This window comes from Oncorhynchus mykiss, chromosome 7 (genome assembly GCF_013265735.2).
Source record: "Oncorhynchus mykiss isolate Arlee chromosome 7, USDA_OmykA_1.1, whole genome shotgun sequence".
NCBI lineage: Eukaryota > Metazoa > Chordata > Actinopteri > Salmoniformes > Salmonidae > Oncorhynchus > Oncorhynchus mykiss.
In genome coordinates, this window is record NC_048571.1 from 72,337,163 (window position 1) to 72,356,377 (window position 19,215).

A 19,215-nucleotide genomic window follows, 5' to 3' on the forward strand; every position below is an offset into this window, starting at 1 on the left:
TGTGGATTGGCTAGCGGAGCTGTTGGGTGGGTGGTGCTGAATGTTGATAGGCTAGCGAAGCTGTTCGGTGGGTGGTGCTGAATGTGGATTGGCTAGCGGAGCTATTGGGTGGGTGGTGCTGAATGTGGATTGGCTAGCGGAGCTATTGGGTGGGTGGTGCTGAATGTGGATAGGCTAGCGGAGCTGTTAGGTGGGTGGTGCTGAATGTGGATAGGCTAGCGGAGCTGTTCGGTGGGTGGTGCTGAATGTGGATTGGCTAGCGGAGCTATTGGGTGGGTGGTGCTGAATGTGGATTGGCTAGCGGGAGCTGTCCAGGGGGTTGCTGCTGAATACACTCAGAAACACCCTGCCAGGAGAGAAAGGGTGATAGCTACACCTAGGCTCACACTTCTGGTCATAAATAACCCCACGGTAGCATGGACCTCCTTTCCCCCTCTCCACTTCTGGTTCTCTCCTCCTTTCCCTATGCATTAGGCCAATTAGAGCAGCTCACAACCACACCCACAAGAGGGGGGGGGGTACTTCAATACAGGCATTGTAATGTGGTGTTTCACTATAGAGCCAGAACAAGAAACCTAGTATGTGGATGCAGGCTTCACACTGCTGTCCGTCCATAGAGTTAAACAACTACAGTGCAGCTCCTTCTGAGATTGAAACAAGTCCTGCTGAGACTGGGGCTGTCCTAATATGGACACCATACACACAACACACCAGCGAGACATCTCATCACATCACTCTAAAACTTCCTGCTCTCTTTGGACATCTCATAAAACTCTTTGGTAGCTTGGCTCATTCCGCTGCGTCTGTATCCATCCAAGCATGAAAGCAACGCCTGACAAACGATAGCGCTGTGTTTCCATAGCAATCTATCCATCTATGAATGGCCTGTGTCACTGCTGGTGACAGCCAGATGCCGAGGAAGACAAGGCAGGCCAATTAAAAGCCCAACACCAGCCACCAACCCTGTTGTTACTGCCATCATTCAATTGGGCCTGATTTGCATAATTAAGCTGGGTGATTGGCCTGAAAACCTAACAAGAGTCTGTTCTAACCAGCAGTGTTAAGTACCATTGGAGAGAATAAAGGGGTAACTCACACTGACCTGTGGATCCCCACAGGAGAGCATCAGAACATATTTCATTATGACACATTGATATTAATGAATGAGTCATCTTTTAATCAGGAAGGATCAACCCCAATTTAGGTTGTATTGGCCATGTCTGTATCCCTAATGGGATACTATTCCCCATGGGCCCTGGTCAAAAGTAGTGAACTACAGTACATAATGAATTTGGTGCCATTTGAGATGCAGCTAAATCTCTCTGTTCACCACAGGAGGGACTGCTGTGATACTAACAGGTGAGATCAGTCATAGGGCTTCACTTCTGGAGCGAGACAAACTGGTGAGATCAGTCATAGGGGTTCACTTCTGGAGCGAGACAAACTGGTGAGATCAGTCATAGGGGTTCACTTCTGGAGTGAGACAAACTGGTGAGATCAGTCACAGGACATTCTGGAGTGACACCAACTGGTGAGATCAGTCATAGGGGTTCACTTCTGGAGCGACCCTAACTGGTGAGATCAGTCACAGGACATTCTGGAGCCACTCAATCCCACCTGATTACTGAAGACAAACAGAAAGACAGACAGACAGGAAGCAGCATATATTTTTTTGTACCTTTATTTAACTAGGCAAGTCAGTTAAGAACAAATTCTTATTTTCAATGACGGCCTAGGAACAGTGGGTTAACTGCCTGTTCAGGGGCAGAACGACAGATTTGTACCTTGTCAGCTCGGGGGTTTGAGCTTGCAACCTTCCGGTTGCTAGTCCAACACTCGGCTACCCTGCCTCCCCGGCAGGAGCATGCAGAGTGGTGTGCTGGCTGCCAACCCCTGGACCAGAGCAGACAGAGACTGAGGCTTAAACTCAATTAATCGTTCCTTGATTCCTTGCATCCTCCTTCTCAAATGTGTTTTGAAAAGGAGGATAGGAGAGAGGAAGCAAGGAAAGGAAACAAGGAAAGGTGAATTGAGAACGAGCCTGAATGTCCAACAAACCTGATGTATTTTATGTTTCCTTTTCAAATCCAAAGCTTTAGTCAAACGCAGGTCTGAGAAAGACCAAGAAAGGCCAGGGTAGCCAGAGGAAGACATTCTAATGCACTATGACAAGGCATTTTTTGAGGAACCCATCCATAAACCATTCTATCATCTATTTTATCACAGGGCAGTTGACCCACTTTTATCACAGGGCACTTGGCCCACTTTTATCACAGGGTGCACTTGGCCCACTTTTATCACAGGGGACACTTGGCCCACTTTTATAACAGGGGGTACTTGGCCCACTTTTATCACAGGGGGTACTTGGCCCACTTTTATCACAGGGGGTTCTTGGCCCACTTTTATCACAGGGCACTTGGCCCACTTTTATCACAGGGCACTTGGCCCACGTTTATCACAGGGCACTTGGCCCACTTATATCACAGGGCACTTGGCCCACTTATATCACAGGGCACTTGGCCCACTTTTATCATAGGGTGTACTTGGCCCACTTTTATCACAGGGCACTTGGCCCACTTTTATCACAGGGCACCTGGCCTACTTTTTTGGAGCTGCTGCTCCAGTTTCAACTGTTCTGCCTGAGGCTATGGAACCCTGACCTGTTCACCGGACGTGCTACCTGTCCCAGACCTGCTGTTTTCAACTTTCTAGAGACAGCAGGAGCGATAGAGATACTCTGAATGATCGGCTATGAAAAGCCAACTGACATTTACTCCTGTGGTGCTGACCTGTTGCACCCTCGACAACCACTGTGACTATTATTATTTGACCCTGCTGGTCATCTATGAACATTTGAATATCTTGGCCATGTTCTGTTATAATCTCCACCCGGCACAGCCAGAAGAGGACTGGCCACCCCTGATAACCTGGTTCCTCTTTAGGTTTCTTCCTAGGTTCTGGCCTTTCTAGGGAGTTTTTCCAAGCCACCGGGCTTCTACACCTGCATTGCTTGCTGTTTGGGGGTTTAGGCTGGGTTTCTGTACAGCACTTTGTGATATCAGCTGATGTAAGAAGGGCTTTATAAATACATTTGATTGATTGATTGATTGATTGATGAACTCTCGCAAACACACACACACACAGACAAACACACACACACACACACACACACACAGAGAGAGAAGCCACAACCAACTGACGGAAGACTCTGATCTATAGAGATTAGAGATTAGAGCGGCCTTACCTCCAGGTGCGGTGCAGGGTTGAATCCACACAGGTTGCAGACCTGGGCGTGGCACTGGGTACAGGTGTTGTAGTTGGGTGGTTGGGCAGTCACGCCCACATTCAGACTTGTCTTACACAGGGGACAGCAGGCACCTTTATCCTGCTGCTGTTGCTGCTGCTGGGGAGGTGCATGGGGTCCCTGTTGGGGTGCATGGAGGCCCTGTTGGGGTGCATGGGGGCCCTGTTGGGGTGCATGGAGGCCCTGTTGGGGTGCATGGGGGCCCTGTTGGGGTGCATGGGGTCCCTGTTGGGGTGCATGGGTTCCCTGTTGGGGTGCATGGGGTCCCTGTTGGGGTGCATGGGGTCCCTGTTGGAGTGCATGGGGTCCCCGTTGGGGTGTATGGGGGCCCTGTTGGGGTGCATGGGGGCCCTGTTGGCCTGGATGGGGTCCTGGTGGTTTCCCTGCCCCAGCTGCAGGTTCTTGGGGTCCAGCTGGTTTAGGGGCAGGTTTGGGGGGATGTTGCTGCTGCTGGGGCGGGGTGGGTACCGGGTCCACTGATATGAGGGTGCTGGCCTGGTTGAGGAGGGACGCACCGAAGCCACCAAAGCCTCCAAACAGCTTTCCAAAGGTCTGCTCAGGAGCGGCGGCCGGGGGCGGGGGCTGGCGGGATGGGGAGCTCCCTGCGCTGCGGGTGTGGTCCTGGCGGAGGGGCAGGGGCTGGTGGGCGGGAGAGCCACGGAGGTCAGGCTGGGACGGGGCTTTGGCCATGCCTGGGAGAGGGATGGCTCCTGGGGGGAGACGAGCCCCACCCTGACCCTGGGCTGGAACTGGACCCACTGTCCCTCTCTGCTGTTGAGGGGTCTGACCTGGGCCTGGACCAGTCTGTCTGTTAGGGCCTGGTGGGGGCTGGGCTTGTGTCGGAGCCTGGTGCTGGGTTAGAGGCTGTGCCTGAGGTGGGGCTTGGGACTGGGGCTGAGGTTGGACCTGGGGCTGGGGTTGGACCTGGGGCTGAGGTTGGGCCTGGGGCTGAGGTTGGGCCTGGGGCTGGGGTTGGACCTGGGGCTGGGGTGGGGGCTGAGTTTGAGGTTCAGAGATGGGCTCTAGTTTGGCTTGGTGGGACGGAGAGTGGATCTGCTGCTGGCTCTTGGAGCGAGGTGTCTCCATGTCCATTCCCAAAGCTCTCTGCATCTGGCAGTTCAGACACAGCCACTCCTGGACCTATGGCAGCATTAAAGAGGAAATAAAACAAGAGTATTAACAATATACTATACATACTCCACCAACTGAATTCACTCAAATCAATTGAGCAGTGACTGACTGGTTTTACTAACAAAAATACTTCATAGACAATGAATGGAACAAATTGCTTATAAATCATATGTAAAATATACATTGAGCAAGCGAACTGGGACCGAATAACGTATCAAGTATCTCAGAGTATGAGTGCTGATCTAGGGTCAGGTTCCCATTGTCTGTAAAATGTTATTAATTGCGATCTAAAAGGCAAAACTGATCCTAAATGAGCACTCCTACTCTGAGACGTTTCAAACATATGGCACCTGGTGTTGGCTTGCCCCACTAGTAGCATCTTGTTGGTAAACAGGAGTGATAAATGATGATATTTGCAGTTGGGATAAACTGAGCTAGGGGCTCCTTCAATAAAACAAGACGGATCCCCCTGATTATCCAGGCTTTACCACTCTAACTCCTTCTTTCCTTCCATATCTCTCCTCGTCTACCTCTCGATCAGTCATCATCCTCTCTCACGCTATCGTGTCTTGGTCTTACTGTCCTCCTTTCTCTCTTTGCCTTTCATGTCTTCATCCCTTTTAACCATCTCTGTCCCTGCCCTCTCTGTTTCCATCCTATTACACTCTATATCTCCCTCTATATCTCCCTCTCATCCTACTACCCTCTTTATCTCCCTCTCATCCTTCTACCCTCTATATCTCCCTCTTTATCTCCCTCTCATCTTACTACCATCTATAACTACCTCTTTATCTCCCTCTCATCCTACTACCCTCTATATCTCCCTCTCATCCTACTACCCTCTATATCTCCCTCTCATCCTACTACCCTCTATATCTCCCTCTCATCCTACTACCCTCTTTATCTCCCTCTCATCCTACTACCCTCTATATCTCCCTCTTTATCTCCCTCTATATCTCCCTCTCATCCTATTACCCTCTCTCTCTTTTTCCCTTTGTATCACCCTCTATCTCTCCCTCTTTCCCCATCCTGTCTCCTTCTTCTCTTTCCCTCTCTTTATTTTGCTGCCGAGTGGCGCAGCGGTCTAACGCACTGCATCTCAGTGCTAGAGGCATCACTACAGACCCTGGTTCGATTCCAGGCTGTGTCAAAACCGGCCGTGATTGGGAGTCTCATAGGGCGGCACCCAAATGGCCCAGAATTGTCCGGGTTAGGGTTGGCTGAGGTAGGCCATCATTTAAATAAGAATTTGTTCTTAAACGCCTAGTTAAATAAAGGTTAAATAAATAAAATACAAAATATCCCATCCTATATCTCTTCCCATCTCCAGCGCTTTCTACCTCTATCTTTCCTTCTCCCCTTCTCTCCCTCTACCTCAGGCAGATACTGTAAGAAGAATGGAGTGACGCCCCCCTTCTCCCCCTCTCTCCTCTCCCTGTCTCCGCCTATCTCAGGCAAATACTGTAAGAGGGTGAGTGAGAGTGAGAGTCAGAGTGGGAGTGAGAGTCAGAGTAAGAGTTAGAGTGGTGGCCTGGCCCATAGACCTGGTTGATAATTATCATTATGGTGATTTGACAGCTGCTGCCACAAACACACACACACAGCCACCGTTAGTGTCATGGGGTGGCAGGGTAGCCTAGTGGTTAGAGCGTTGAACTAGTAACCGGAAGGTTGCAAGTTCAAACCCCCGAGCTGACAAGGTACAAACAAATCTGTCGTTCTGCCCCTGAACAGGCAGTTAACCCGTTATTGAAAATAATAATTTGTTCTTAACTGACTTGCCTAGTAAAATATAAAACAAAAATGGCTATTACAGAATGAATGCCATTAGGAGAGAATAGAAGGGGAACAGGGACATGGAGGGTGTGGTCTTCACCTCTGACTGACCTTTGGAACAGGACCAAGTGGCCCTAGGTAGTTTCACTCACCAACCATACTTATTCATACGTATACTGTTTACAGACACACACAACCCCAACACTCTCTGGGTTGGGAAAGAAAGGTAGTCATCCCAGACATTCTTGTTTCATTTCATCATCAAAACACAAGTTTTCAGGCTACATCTTTAATTTAATGTCCGTTTATGTGTTTCTGTGTGTCGGTCAGTCAGTCACTCTGACAGTCTATCAGTGTGTGTGTGCATGTGTACGTGCATGTGTCCGTATCAGTCATTCAGTCACAGCCAGAGTTTGAACTCTCAATCAACCAGAAGGGAAGGGTAGGAGGCACCCCTGGGACACTGGGCGTGCTCAGAACAACCGTGGGCTGCAGGGAAAATATATCTAGAAAAAAAACAAGCCAGGGCCTTGATCAAATCAAGTTTTTATCATCGGGCCCAGAGAGCAATCTCACTCACTCACTCACTCACTCACTCACTCACTCACTCACCATAGCTTCAGACAATCATGTTAATCTGATGATCGCTAATCAATGAAATCTGATCTTTCACAGAGAGCCAGCACTTATTTACCAATCTTTCCCTGTTTCTGATATTGATATTACACTGGGTTGAACTACACTCCAATGTATTTTGTAAGAAGATACTTTCACAAGCTGTAATTTGTATTTTTTTTTAACTACATACTTTTCTATACCATTCTTATAGCTGTTCACCATTTTGTTGCCCGCCTTCCCCCTGCATTGGTGTCAGAAGTCTGGTTGCATTATCATGTGATACAGTGGGGCAAAAAATTATTTAGTCAGCCACCAATTGTGCAAGTTCTCCCACTTAAAAAGACAAGAGAGGCCTGTAATTTTCATCATAGGTACACTTCAACTATGACAGACGAAATGAGAAAAAAAAATCCAGAAATTCACATTGTAGGACTTTTAATGAATTTATTTCCAAATTATGGTGGAAAATAAGTATTTAGTCACCTACAACCAATCAAGATTTCTGGCTCTCACAGACCTGTAACTTCTTCTTTAAGAGGCTCCTCTGTCCTCCATTTGTTACCTGTATTAATGGCACCTGTTTGAACTTGTTATCAGTATAAAAGACACCTGCCCACAACCTCAAACAGTCACACTCCAAACTCCACTATGGCCAAGACCAAAGAGCTGTCAAAGAACACCAGAAACAAAATTGTAGACCTGCACCAGGCTGGGAAGACTGAATCTGCAATAGGTAAGCAGCTTGGTTTGAAGAAATCAACTGTGGGAGCAATTATTAGGAAATGGAAGACATGCAAGACCACTGATAATCTCCCTCGATCTGGGGCCCCACGCAAGATCTCACCCCTTGGGGTCAAAATGATCACAAGAACGGTGAGCAAAAATTCCAGAACCACAGAGACCTGCAGAGAGCTGGGACCAAAGTAACAAAGCCTACCATCAGTAACACACTACGCCGCCAGGGACTCAAATCCTGCAGTGCCAGACGTGTCCCCCTGCTTAAGCCAGTACATGTCCAGGCCCGTCTGAAGTTTGCTAGAGAGCATTTGGATGATCCAGAAGAAGATTGGGAGAATGAAGAACACCATACCTACTGTGAAGCATGGGGGTGGAAACATCATGCTTTGGGGCTGTTTTTCTGCAAAGGGACCAGGACGACTGATCCGTGTAAAGGAAAGAATGAATGGGGCCATGTATTGTGAGATTTTGAGTGAAAACCTCCTTCCATCAGCAAGGGCGAAGGAAGGAGTGGCTTTGTAAGAAGCATTTCAAGGTCCTGGAGTGGCCTAGCCAGTCTCCAGATCTCAACCCCATAGAAAATCTTTGGAGGGAGTTGAAAGTCCGTGTTGCCCAGCAACAGCCCCAAAACATCACTGCTCTAGAGGAGATCTGCATGGAGGAATGGGCCAAAATACCAGCAACAGTGTGTGAAAACCTTGTGAAAACTTACAGAAAACGTTTGACCTCTGTCATTGCCAACAAAGGGTATATAACAAAGTATTGAGATAAACTTTTGTTATTGACCAAATACTTATTTTCCACCATAATTTGAAAATAAATTAATTAGAAATCCTACATAACAGGTTAGGAAAATTAATGTAGAAAGTTAGGAGAATTAGGTTAAGCTGTATCCCATCTCGACATGACCCTGAAACAAGACCAATAATAATACCCAGTGTGCATTGCAGTTAATTTTGGTATGTTCATTTTCACATATGCATTTTGATCATTTAGCAGACACTCTTATTCAGAGTGACTTACAGTTAGGGCATTCAACTAAGGTAGATAAACAACAACATATCACAGTTATATCAAGTAAAACGTTTTGTTACTGGCAAAGTTGTTGCTGTTCGAGCTGGCTACTTGCAAATGTATTTCTGTATTTTAAATGACAAAATTCATGTACTTTAATTCAATACATTTCAAAATACAAGAATTTTGTAGTTGAATTCGATATATTGATCTTATTGGCATTTTGCAATGTTTGCCCATCCCTCTGTGTGTGTGTGTGTGTGTGTGTGTGTGTGTGTGTGTGTGTGTGTGTGTGTGTGTGTGTGTGTGTGTGTGTGTGTGTGTGTGTGTTTTTTGTGGGGGTTTTTACGTCACTTTATGTCATTTCCGGTCACAACTTACAGACTTGTTTACGTGTTGCTGTGCGTTTTGTTGCCAACCTATTTTGCTACCTGACAACTTTACGGTTTTTACTTTTTAATGACCGTTTATATTTTTGTTTTTTTTCCCTCAACTTTTTCACTCCGGATGCTTTATCTGGACATGGTTCGTCAGCACCTCCAATAGCCGAAGCTAAGTAGTAACATTAACATGATGCCTTCTAATTGCAGTCGCTGTACTCATAATATACAGGAGAACGATCGCCTTGCTGCGAGGATAGCTGTGCTACAAGCCCAGCTTCAGACGCAATCGTTAGTCAAGGGTAATTTGAGTGTAGGAAAGGATGAAACAGCGTCTGTGCCACCAGTAAGTACACATAGTAACGTTAGTATAAATCCCCTCGCACGGTCCCCGCAGCCGGACAACTTTCTCACGGTTTCTGCAAGGAAATGCTGTAGGAATGCTCAATCGGTGTCGCTCATTCAGCCGACAGAAACGTTCAACCGGTTTTCCCCATTAAGCAGCAAGTCGGAGTCAGAGGCCGAGCCTTCTCTTGTCTCTACTCCTCCCGTTACGGGTCTGAGACGCCGAAGCTTCCCACCATTAGCTCTGACAAATTGAAAACTCTAGTCATTGGCGACTCCATTACCCACAGTATTAGACTTAAAACGAATCATCCAGCGATCATACACTGTTTACCAGGGGGCAGGGCTACCGACGTTAAGGCTAATCTGAAGATGGTGCTGGCTAAAGCTAAAACTGGCGAGTGTAGAGAGTATAGAGATATTGTTATCCACGTCAGCACCAACGATGTTAGGATGAAACAGTCAGAGATCACCAAGCGCAACATAGCTTCAGCGTGTAAATCAGCTAGAAAGATGTGTCGGCATCGAGTAATTGTCTCTGGCCCCCTCCCAGTTAGGGGGAGTGATGAGCTCTACAGCAGAATCTCACAACTCAATCGCTGGTTGAAAACTGTTTTCTGCCCCTCCCAAAAGACAGAATTTGTAGATAATTGGCCCTCTTTCTGGGACTCACCCACAAACAGGACCAAGTCTGACCTGCTGAGGAGTGACGGACTCCATCCTAGCTGGAGGGGTGCTCTCATCTTATCTACCAACATAGACAGGGCTCTAACTCCTCTAGCTCCACAATGAAATAGGGTGCAGGCCAGGCAGCAGGCTGTTAGCCAGCCTGCCAGCATAGTGGAGTCTGCCACTAGCACAGTCAGTGTAGTCAGCTCAGCTATCCCCATTGAGACCGTGTCTGTGCCTCGACCTAGGTTGGGCAAAACTAAACATGGCGTTGTTCGCCTTAGCAATCTCACTAGGATAAAGACCTCCTCCATTCCTGTCATTATTGAAAGAGATCATGATACCTCACATCTCAAAATAGGGCTACTTAATGTTAGATCCCTTACTTCAAAGGCAATTATAGTCAATGAACTAATCACTGATCATAATCTTGACGTGATTGGCCTGACTGAAACATGGCTTAAGCCTGATGAATTTACTGTGTTAAATGAGGCCTCACCTCCTGGCTACACTAGTGACCATATCCCCCATGCTCCCGCAAAGGCGGAGGTGTTGCTAACATTTACGATTGCAAATATCAATTTACAAAAAAAAAATGACGTTTTCGTCTTTTGAGCTTCTAGTCATGAAATCTATGCAGCCTACTCAATCACTTTTTATAGCTACGGTTTACAAGCCTCCTGGGCCATATACAGCGTTCCTCATTGAGTTCCCTGAATTCCTATCGGACCTTGTAGTCATAGCAGATAATATTCTAATCTTTGGTGACTTTAATATTCACATGGAAAAGTCCAAGGACTCACTCCAAAAGGCTTTCGGAGCCATCATCGACTCAGTGGGTTTTGTCCAACATGTCTCTGGACCCACTCACTGTCACAGTCATACTCTGGACCTAGTTTTGTCCCATGGAATAAATGTTGTGGATCTTAATGTTTTTCCTCATAATCCTGGACTATCGGACCAACATTTTATTACGTTTGCAATTGCAACAAATAATCTGCCCCAACCAAGGAACATCAAAAGTCATGCTATAAATTCTCAGACAACACAAAGATTCCTTGATGTCCTCCCAGATTCCCTCTGTCTACCCAAGGACGCCAGAGGACAAAAATCAGTTAACCACCTAACTGAGGAACTCAATTTAACCTTGCGCAATACCCTAGATGCAGTTGCACCCCTAAAAACGAAAAACATTTCTCATAAGAAACTAGCTCCCTGGTACACAGAAAATACCCGAGCTCTGAAGCAAGCTTCCAGAAAATTGGAACGGAAATGGCGCCACACCAAACTGGAAGTCTTCCGACTAGCTTGGAAAGACAGTACCGTGCAGTACCGAAGAGCCCTTACTGCTGCTCGATCATCCTATTTTTCTAACTTAATTGAGGAAAATAAGAACAATCCGAAATTCCTTTTTGATACTGTCGCAAAGCTAACTAAAAAGCAGCATTCCCCAAGAGAGGATGGCTTTCACTTCAGCAGTGATAAATTAATGAACTTCTTTGAGGAAAATATCATGATTATTAGAAAGCAAATTACGGACTCCTCTTTAAATCTGCTTATTCCTTCAAAGCTCAGTTGTCCTGAGTCTACACAACTCTGCCAGGACCTAGGATCAAGAGAGACACTCAAGTGTTTTAGTACTATATCTCTTGACACAATGATGAAAATAATAATGGCCTCTAAACCTTCAAGCTGCATACTGGACCCTATTCCAACTAAACTACTGAAAGAGCTGCTTCCTGTGCTTGGCCCTCCTATGTTGAACATAATAAATGGCTCTCTATCCACCGGATGTGTACCAAACTCACTAAAAGTGGCAGTAATAAAGCCTCTCTTGAAAAAGCCAAACCTTGACCTAGAAAATATAAAAAACTGTCGGCCTATATCGAATCTTCCATTCCTCTCAAACATTTTAGAAAAGGCTGTTGCGCAGCAACTCACTGCCTTCCTGAAGACAAACAATGTGTACGAAATGCTTCAGTCTGGTTTTAGACCCCATCATAGTACTGAGACTGCACTTGTGAAGATGGTAAATTACCTTTTAATGGCATCAGACCGAGGCTCTGCATCTGTCCTCGTGCTCCTAGACCTTAGTGTTGCTTTTGATACCATCGATCACCACATTCTTTTGGAGAGATTGGAAACTCAAATTGATCTACACGGACAAGTTCTGGCCTGGTTTAGATCTTATCTGTCGGAAAGATATCAGTTTGTCTCTGTGAATGGTTTGTCCTCTGACAAATCAACTGTAAATTTCGGTGTTCCTCAAGGTTCCGTTTTAGGACCACTATTGTTTTCACTATATATTTTACCTCTTGGGGATGTCATTCGAAAACCTAATGTTAACTTTCACTGCTATGCGGATGACACACAGCTGTACATTTCAATGAAACATGGTGAAGCCCCAAAATTGCCCTCGCTAGAAGCATGTGTTTCAGACATAAGGAAGTGGATGGCTGCTAACGTTCTACTTTTAAACTCGGACAAAACAGAGATGCTTGTTCTAGATCCCAAGAAACAAAGAGATCTTCTGTTGAATCTGACAATAAATCTTAATGGTTGTACAGTCGTCTCAAATAAAACTGTGAAGGACCTCGGCGTTACTCTGGACCCTGATCTCCCTTTTGAAGAAGACCATTTCAAGGACAGCTTTTTTCCATCTACGTAACATTGCAAAAATCAGAAACGTTCTGTCCAAAAATGATGCAGAAAAATTAATCCATGCTTTTGTTACTTCTAGGTTAGACTACTGGAATTCTCTACTTTCCGGCTTGAATCCTGACTAGAACCAAAAAATGTGATCATATGACTCCCGTGCTAGCCTCCCTACACTGGCTTCCTGTCAAGGCAAGGGCTGATTTCAAGGTTTTACTGCTAATCTACAAAGCATTACATGGGCTTGCTCCTACCTATCTCCCTGATTTGGTCCTGCCGTACATACCTACACGTACGCTACGGTCACAAGACTCAGGCCTCCTAATGGTCCCTAGAATTTCTAAGCAAACAGCTGGAGGCAGGGCTTTCTCCTATAGAGCTCCATTTTTATGGAATGGTCTGCCTACCCATGTAAGAGACGCAAACTCGGTCTCAACCTTTAAGTCTTTACTGAAGACTCATCTCTTCAGTGGGTCATATGATTGAGTGTAGTCTGGCCCAGGAGTGGGAAGGTGAACGGAAAGGCTCTGGAGCAACGAACCGCCCTTGCTGTCTCTGCCTGGCCGGTTCCCCTCTTTCCACTGGGATTCTCTGCCTCTAACCCTATTACAGGGGCTGAGTCACTGGCTTACTTTCATACCGTCCCTGGGAGGGGTGCGTCACTTGAGTGGGTTGAGTCACTGATGTGATCTTCCTGTCTGGGTTGGCGCCCCCCTCTTGGGTTGTGCCGTGCGGAGATCTTTGTTGGCTATACTCGGCCTTGTCTCAGGATGGTAAGTTGGTGGTTGAAGATATCCCTCTAGTGGTGTGGGAGCTGTGCTTTGGCAAAGTGGGTGGGGTTATATCCTTCCTGTTTGGCCCTGTCCGGGGGTGTCCTCGGATGGGGCCACAGTGTCTCCTGACCCCTCCTGTCTCAGCCTCCAGTATTAATGCTGCAGTAGTTTATGTGTCGGGGGGCTAGGGTCAGTTTGTTATATCTGTAGTACTTCTCCTGTCCTATTCGGTGTCCTGTGTGAATTTAAGTGCTCTCTCTCTAATTCTCTCTTTCTCTCTTTCTTTCTCTCTCTCGGAGGACTTGAGCCCTAGGACCATGTCTCAGGACTACCTGACATGATGACTCCTTGCTGTCCCCAGTCCACCTGGCCGTGCTGCTGTTCCAGTTTCAACTGTTCTGCCTTATTATTATTGGACCATGCTGGTCATTTATGAACATCTTGGCCATGTTCTGTTATAATCTCCACCCGGCACAGCCAGAAAAGGACTGGCCACCCCACATAGCCTGGTTCCTCTCTAGGTTTCTTCCTAGGTTTTGGCCTTTCTAGGGAGTTTTTCCTAGCCACCGTGCTTCTACACCTGCATTGCTTGCTGTTTGGGGTTTTAGGCTGGGTTTCTGTACAGCACTTTGAGATATCAGCTGATGTACGAAGGGCTATATAAATAAATTTGATTTGATTTGATTTGTGTGCACGTGTGTGTGGGCGTGGGCGTGTGTGTGTGGGCGTGTGTGTGTGTGTGGGCGTGGGTGGGCGTGGGCGTGTGTGTGTGTATTAGATCCTGCCACCTGTCACTTCCTGCCATTGATTGAAACACAAATTACACAGCAGCGCTTCAGGCATCGCTGCTTTATGGAAAGAGAGAGAAAGCATATGCCTGTGTGCATGTACATATGGAAACAGAATCTTTTAGCAGTGAGGAGCCTGCAGAGAGCTGGATCTATAAAAATCTATTAGAGGGATAGACCACAGCACTCCCACATATCATACTAAACACACACTGACTAAATGCCATATGTCAAAGGTCCAAAGCAGCCATTTTTATCTCAATAACAAATCATTTATGGGTAACAATTAAGTACCTTACTGTGATTGCTATTTTGTACCATTTTAATTTTTAACAAAGAGAAATTTAGCAAGCACGAATGCAGCTAGGACTGTCTGGGAGTGGTCTGAGTGGGGAGGGAGAACTGAAAATTAGCTGTTATTGGCAGAGATGTTTGTAACTCTCTTTGTTATTGTCTATTAAATAATTTACCGTCTGGTGAAGACAAAAGGCAGTCCAAAACTCCATCCCTCCAAAACAGGTGGAAATTTCAGGCAGTTTTTTCAAACAATCTTACAATAAAAGGGCATTATCATAACTTTCATATTTTTCATGGTATTATTCCAGCCTCACACTGTGGAAATACATACAAAACACATGAAATCACATTTTTGACTGCACTGGGCTTTTAATCAAGTCTAATCAGGATCTATCTTTTGTTGGCTGCCATGTCGGTCTAATGCTAGACATAATCTGCCAGCCACACTCTCTTATAAATAGAAAGATACACTGGCTACATCTAAAATCACACCATATTTCCTACATAGTGCTCTACTTTTGTCTAGAGCCGATAGTGCAAAACCTTTGACGGATCCTTGGACCAGATATATAATCAAGCAGGCAGACAAACATACTGGACGTGTCTGAAATGGCACCCTATTCCCTACATAGACTACTACTTTTTACCAGAGTAGTTCACTACATACAGTTGAAGTCGGAAGTTTACATACACTTAGGTTGGAGTCAGAACGCACCCTTGTGGGGCCCCAGTGTTGAGGATCAGCGGGGTGGAGATGTTGTTGCCTACCCTCACCACCTGGGGGCGGCCCGTCAGGAAGTCCAGTACCCAGTTGCACAGGGCGGGGTCGAGACCAAGGTTCTCGAGCTTGATGACGAGCTTGGAGGGCACTATGGTGTTAAATACCAAGCTGTAGTCGATGAACAGCATTCTCACATAGGTACAGTGACTTGCGAAAGTATTCGGCCCCCTTGAACTTTGCGACCTTTTGCCACATTTCAGGCTTCAAACATAAAGATATAAAACTGTATTTTTTGTGAAGAATCAACAACAAGTGGGACACAATCATGAAGTGGAACGACATTTATTGGATATTTCAAACTTTTTTAACAAATCAAAAACTGAAAAATTGGGCGTGCAAAATTATTCAGCCCCTTTACTTTCAGTGCAGCAAACTCTCTCCAGAAGTTCAGTGAGGATCTCTGAATGATCCAATGTTGACCTAAATGACTAATGATGATAAATACAATCCACCTGTGTGTAATCAAGTCTCCGTATAAATGCACCTGCACTGTGATAGTCTCAGAGGTCCGTTAAAAGCGCAGAGAGCATCATGAAGAACAAGGAACACACCAGGCAGGTCCGAGATACTGTTGTGAAGAAGTTTAAAGCCGGATTTGGATACAAAAAGATTTCCCAAGCTTTAAACATCCCAAGGAGCACTGTGCAAGCGATAATATTGAAATGGAAGGAGTATCAGACCACTGCAAATCTACCAAGACCTGGCCGTCCCTCTAAACTTTCAGCTCATACAAGGAGAAGACTGATCAGAGATGCAGCCAAGAGGCCAAGAGGCCCATGGATGAACTGCAGAGATCTACAGCTGAGGTGGGAGACTCTGTCCATAGGACAACAATCAGTCGTATATTGCACAAATCTGGCCTTTATGGAAGAGTGGCAAGAAGAAAGCCATTTCTTAAAGATATCCATAAAAAGTGTCGGTTAAAGTTTGCCACAAGCCACCTGGGAGACACACCAAACATGTGGAAGAAGGTGCTCTGGTCAGATGAAACCAAAATTGAACTTTTTGGCAACAATGCAAAACTTTATGTTTGGCCTAAAAGCAACACAGCTCATCACCCTGAACACACCATCCCCACTGTCAAACATGGTGGTGGCAGCATCATGGTTTGGGCCTGCTTTTCTTCAGCAGGGACAGGGAAGATGGTTAAAATTGATGGGAAGATGGATGGAGCCAAATACAGGACCATTCTGGAAGAAAACCTGACGGGACGGAGATTTGTCTTCCAACAAGACAATGATCCAAAACATAAAGCAAAATCTACAATGGAATGGTTCAAAAATAAACATATCCAGGTGTTAGAATGGCCAAGTCAAAGTCCAGACCTGAATCCAATTGAGAATCTGTGGAAAGAACTGAAAACTGCTGTTCACAAATGCTCTCCATCCAACCTCACTGAGCTCGAGCTGTTTTGCAAGGAGGAATGGGAAAAATGTTCAGTCTCTCGATGTGCAAAACTGATAGAGACATACCCCAAGTGACTTACAGCTGTAATCGCAGCAAAAGGTGGCGCTACAAAGTATTATCTTAAGGGGGCTGAATAATTTTGCACGCCCAATTTTTCTGTTTTTGATTTGTTATAAAAGTTTGAAATATCCAATAAATGTCGTTCCACTTCATGATTGTGTCCCACTTGTTGTTGATTCTTCACAAAAAAATACAGTTTTATATCTTTATGTTTGAAGCCTGAAATGTGGCAAAAGGTCGCAAAGTTCAAGGGGGCCGAATACTTTCGCAAGGCACTGTATTCCTCTTGTCCAGATGGGTTAGGGCAGTGTGCAGTGTGGTTGAGATTGCATCGTCTGTGGACCTATTTGGGCGGTAAGCAAATTGGAGTGGGTGTAGGGTGTCAGGTAGGGTGGAGGTGATAAGGTCCTTGACTAGTCTCTCAAAGCACTTCATGATGACGGAAGTGAGTGCTACGGGGCGGTAGTCGTTTAGCTCAGTTACCTTAGCTTTCTTGGGAACAGGAACAATGTTGGCCCTCTTGAAGCATGTGGGAACAACAGACTGGGATAGGGATTGATTGAATATGTCCGTCTGCTCTGAGTGCCCGGCTGGGGATGCCGTCTGGGCCTGCAGCCTTGCGAGGCAACATCTCAAGATATCAGTCAGGAAGTTAAAGCTTGGTTGCAAATGGGTCTTCCAAATGGACAATGACCCAAGCATACTTCCAAACTTGTGGCAAAATGACTTAAGGACAATGAGGTCAAGGTATTGGAGTGGCCATCACAAAGCCCTGACCTCAATCCTATAGAACATTTGTGGGCAGAACTGAAAAAATGTGTGCAAGCAAGGAGGCCTACAAACCTGACTCAGTTACACCAGCTCTGTCAGTAGGAATGGGCCAAAAATCACCCAACTTATTATGGGAAGCTTGTGGAAGGCTACCAGAAATGTTTGACTGAAGTTAAACAATTTAAAAGGCAATGCTACCAAGTACTAATTGAGTGTATTTAAACATCTGACCCACTGGGAATGTGATGAAAGAAATAAAAGCTGAAATAAATCATTCTCTCTACTATTATTCTGACATTTCACATTCTTAACATAAAGTGGTGATCCTAACTGACCTAAGAGAGGGAATTTTTACCAGGATTAAATGTCAGGAATTGTGAAAAACTGAGTTTAAATGTATTTGGCTAAGGTGTATGTCAACTTCTAACTTCTAACATTTGAGCAGACAGAGACAGAGACAGACATAGCCGTAGACAGATGGAGAAGCCATGCCCTGCAGACCAGTCTTCTGCAGTCTCACCAAGCTGCAGCAGGCTACGCTACATGGAGCTGCTGAGGACTGCAGTTTAGGGAGAAAGGATGATTTCAACTGCTGTTGTTTATTAACTAAAACAGGGCCAATTGACATCAAAAGGACTTTGTAGGCAACACACACTCAAATGAATGAAGACACACACAAACACACATACACACGCACAGACACACACTTTCTCCAAAAGGCATTTGCCTCATTACTAAATGTTGCTAGGCTGGCATTACAGTTATCTAAAGCAGAAACCTTCAGCGGTTAGAAGAAATATGATCATACACGTCCTAAAGGTGATTAGTGGAAACCTCTTGGTGTTGTGAAAACCACATCTCAATGTTGTGCTGCAGTAAATGACAGGCTGTCATAGGCCCACCAGAGGCTCCCACAGGACAAGCATCAAATTGAATAATACACACTCCGACTGACTCAGGTGAGATCCAGAGTATTCTGCTCAGTGGTGGCTGGTGGCACTTTAAGTTGGAGAATGGGCTCATAGTAATGGCTGGAACGGAATGGATTGAACGGTATCAAACATACATACATCCTCCCCTCACCAGCCTCCACTGCTGCTCAGTGTTCTACACCAATGTTTCTCAACCTTGTCCATGTTATGTTGCTGACCGGTCCATGAGCTGGTTAACTGACACTAATTAAAAGGGGCAATCTGGGATTCAAACCACAACAAAGGATCACCCCACAACGTTTTGGGTATAGAGCTGAAGGATGGGGTTGGAGAAATGTAATGACTCTCAAATTCATAGATGGAGATATGGACTGACCATCCATGAGATGAAAACAATAGTTTTAAGTCAGTCCTACAGTGCTATTTGTAACCTAATGCAAGTGCCAAGCAGTCCCCAAAGGAGGATACACAGTATAAAGTATAGTTGAAAGTTGAGAATATAAAGAAAGTTGAGAAACCCTGTGCTTACCAGAGTGGACTATAATCTACATCCCAAATGGTACTCTATTCCCTATATAACCCACTACTTTTTGACCAAGGCCCATAGGGAATAGGGTGACATTTAGGACGCAGACATGGAACGTCTGCCCAAGTAATGCATGGACAGTTCCACTAGGTCAAGAAAGACATGGAATGTTCTATTCAGGTAAGGCATGCAAAATGTTGTCAACGTTAGGCTTGGGATGTGAAGAGATTCTTAAAAGTGTGTAACTCTC

At 45.6% G+C, this 19,215-nt stretch overlaps 1 protein-coding gene across 1 annotated transcript in view; it reads right to left on the minus strand.

The window, feature by feature from the left end:
• LOC110528438 (protein bassoon) overlaps positions 1-19,215 on the minus strand; it is a 172,074-nt gene that overhangs the window by 101,105 nt on the left and 51,754 nt on the right. The window contains exon 3 of the mRNA XM_021610503.2: positions 3,245-4,444. Within this exon, the coding sequence (XP_021466178.2) occupies positions 3,245-4,444 (1,200 nt within the window). The remainder of the gene's footprint in view (positions 1-3,244; positions 4,445-19,215) is intronic.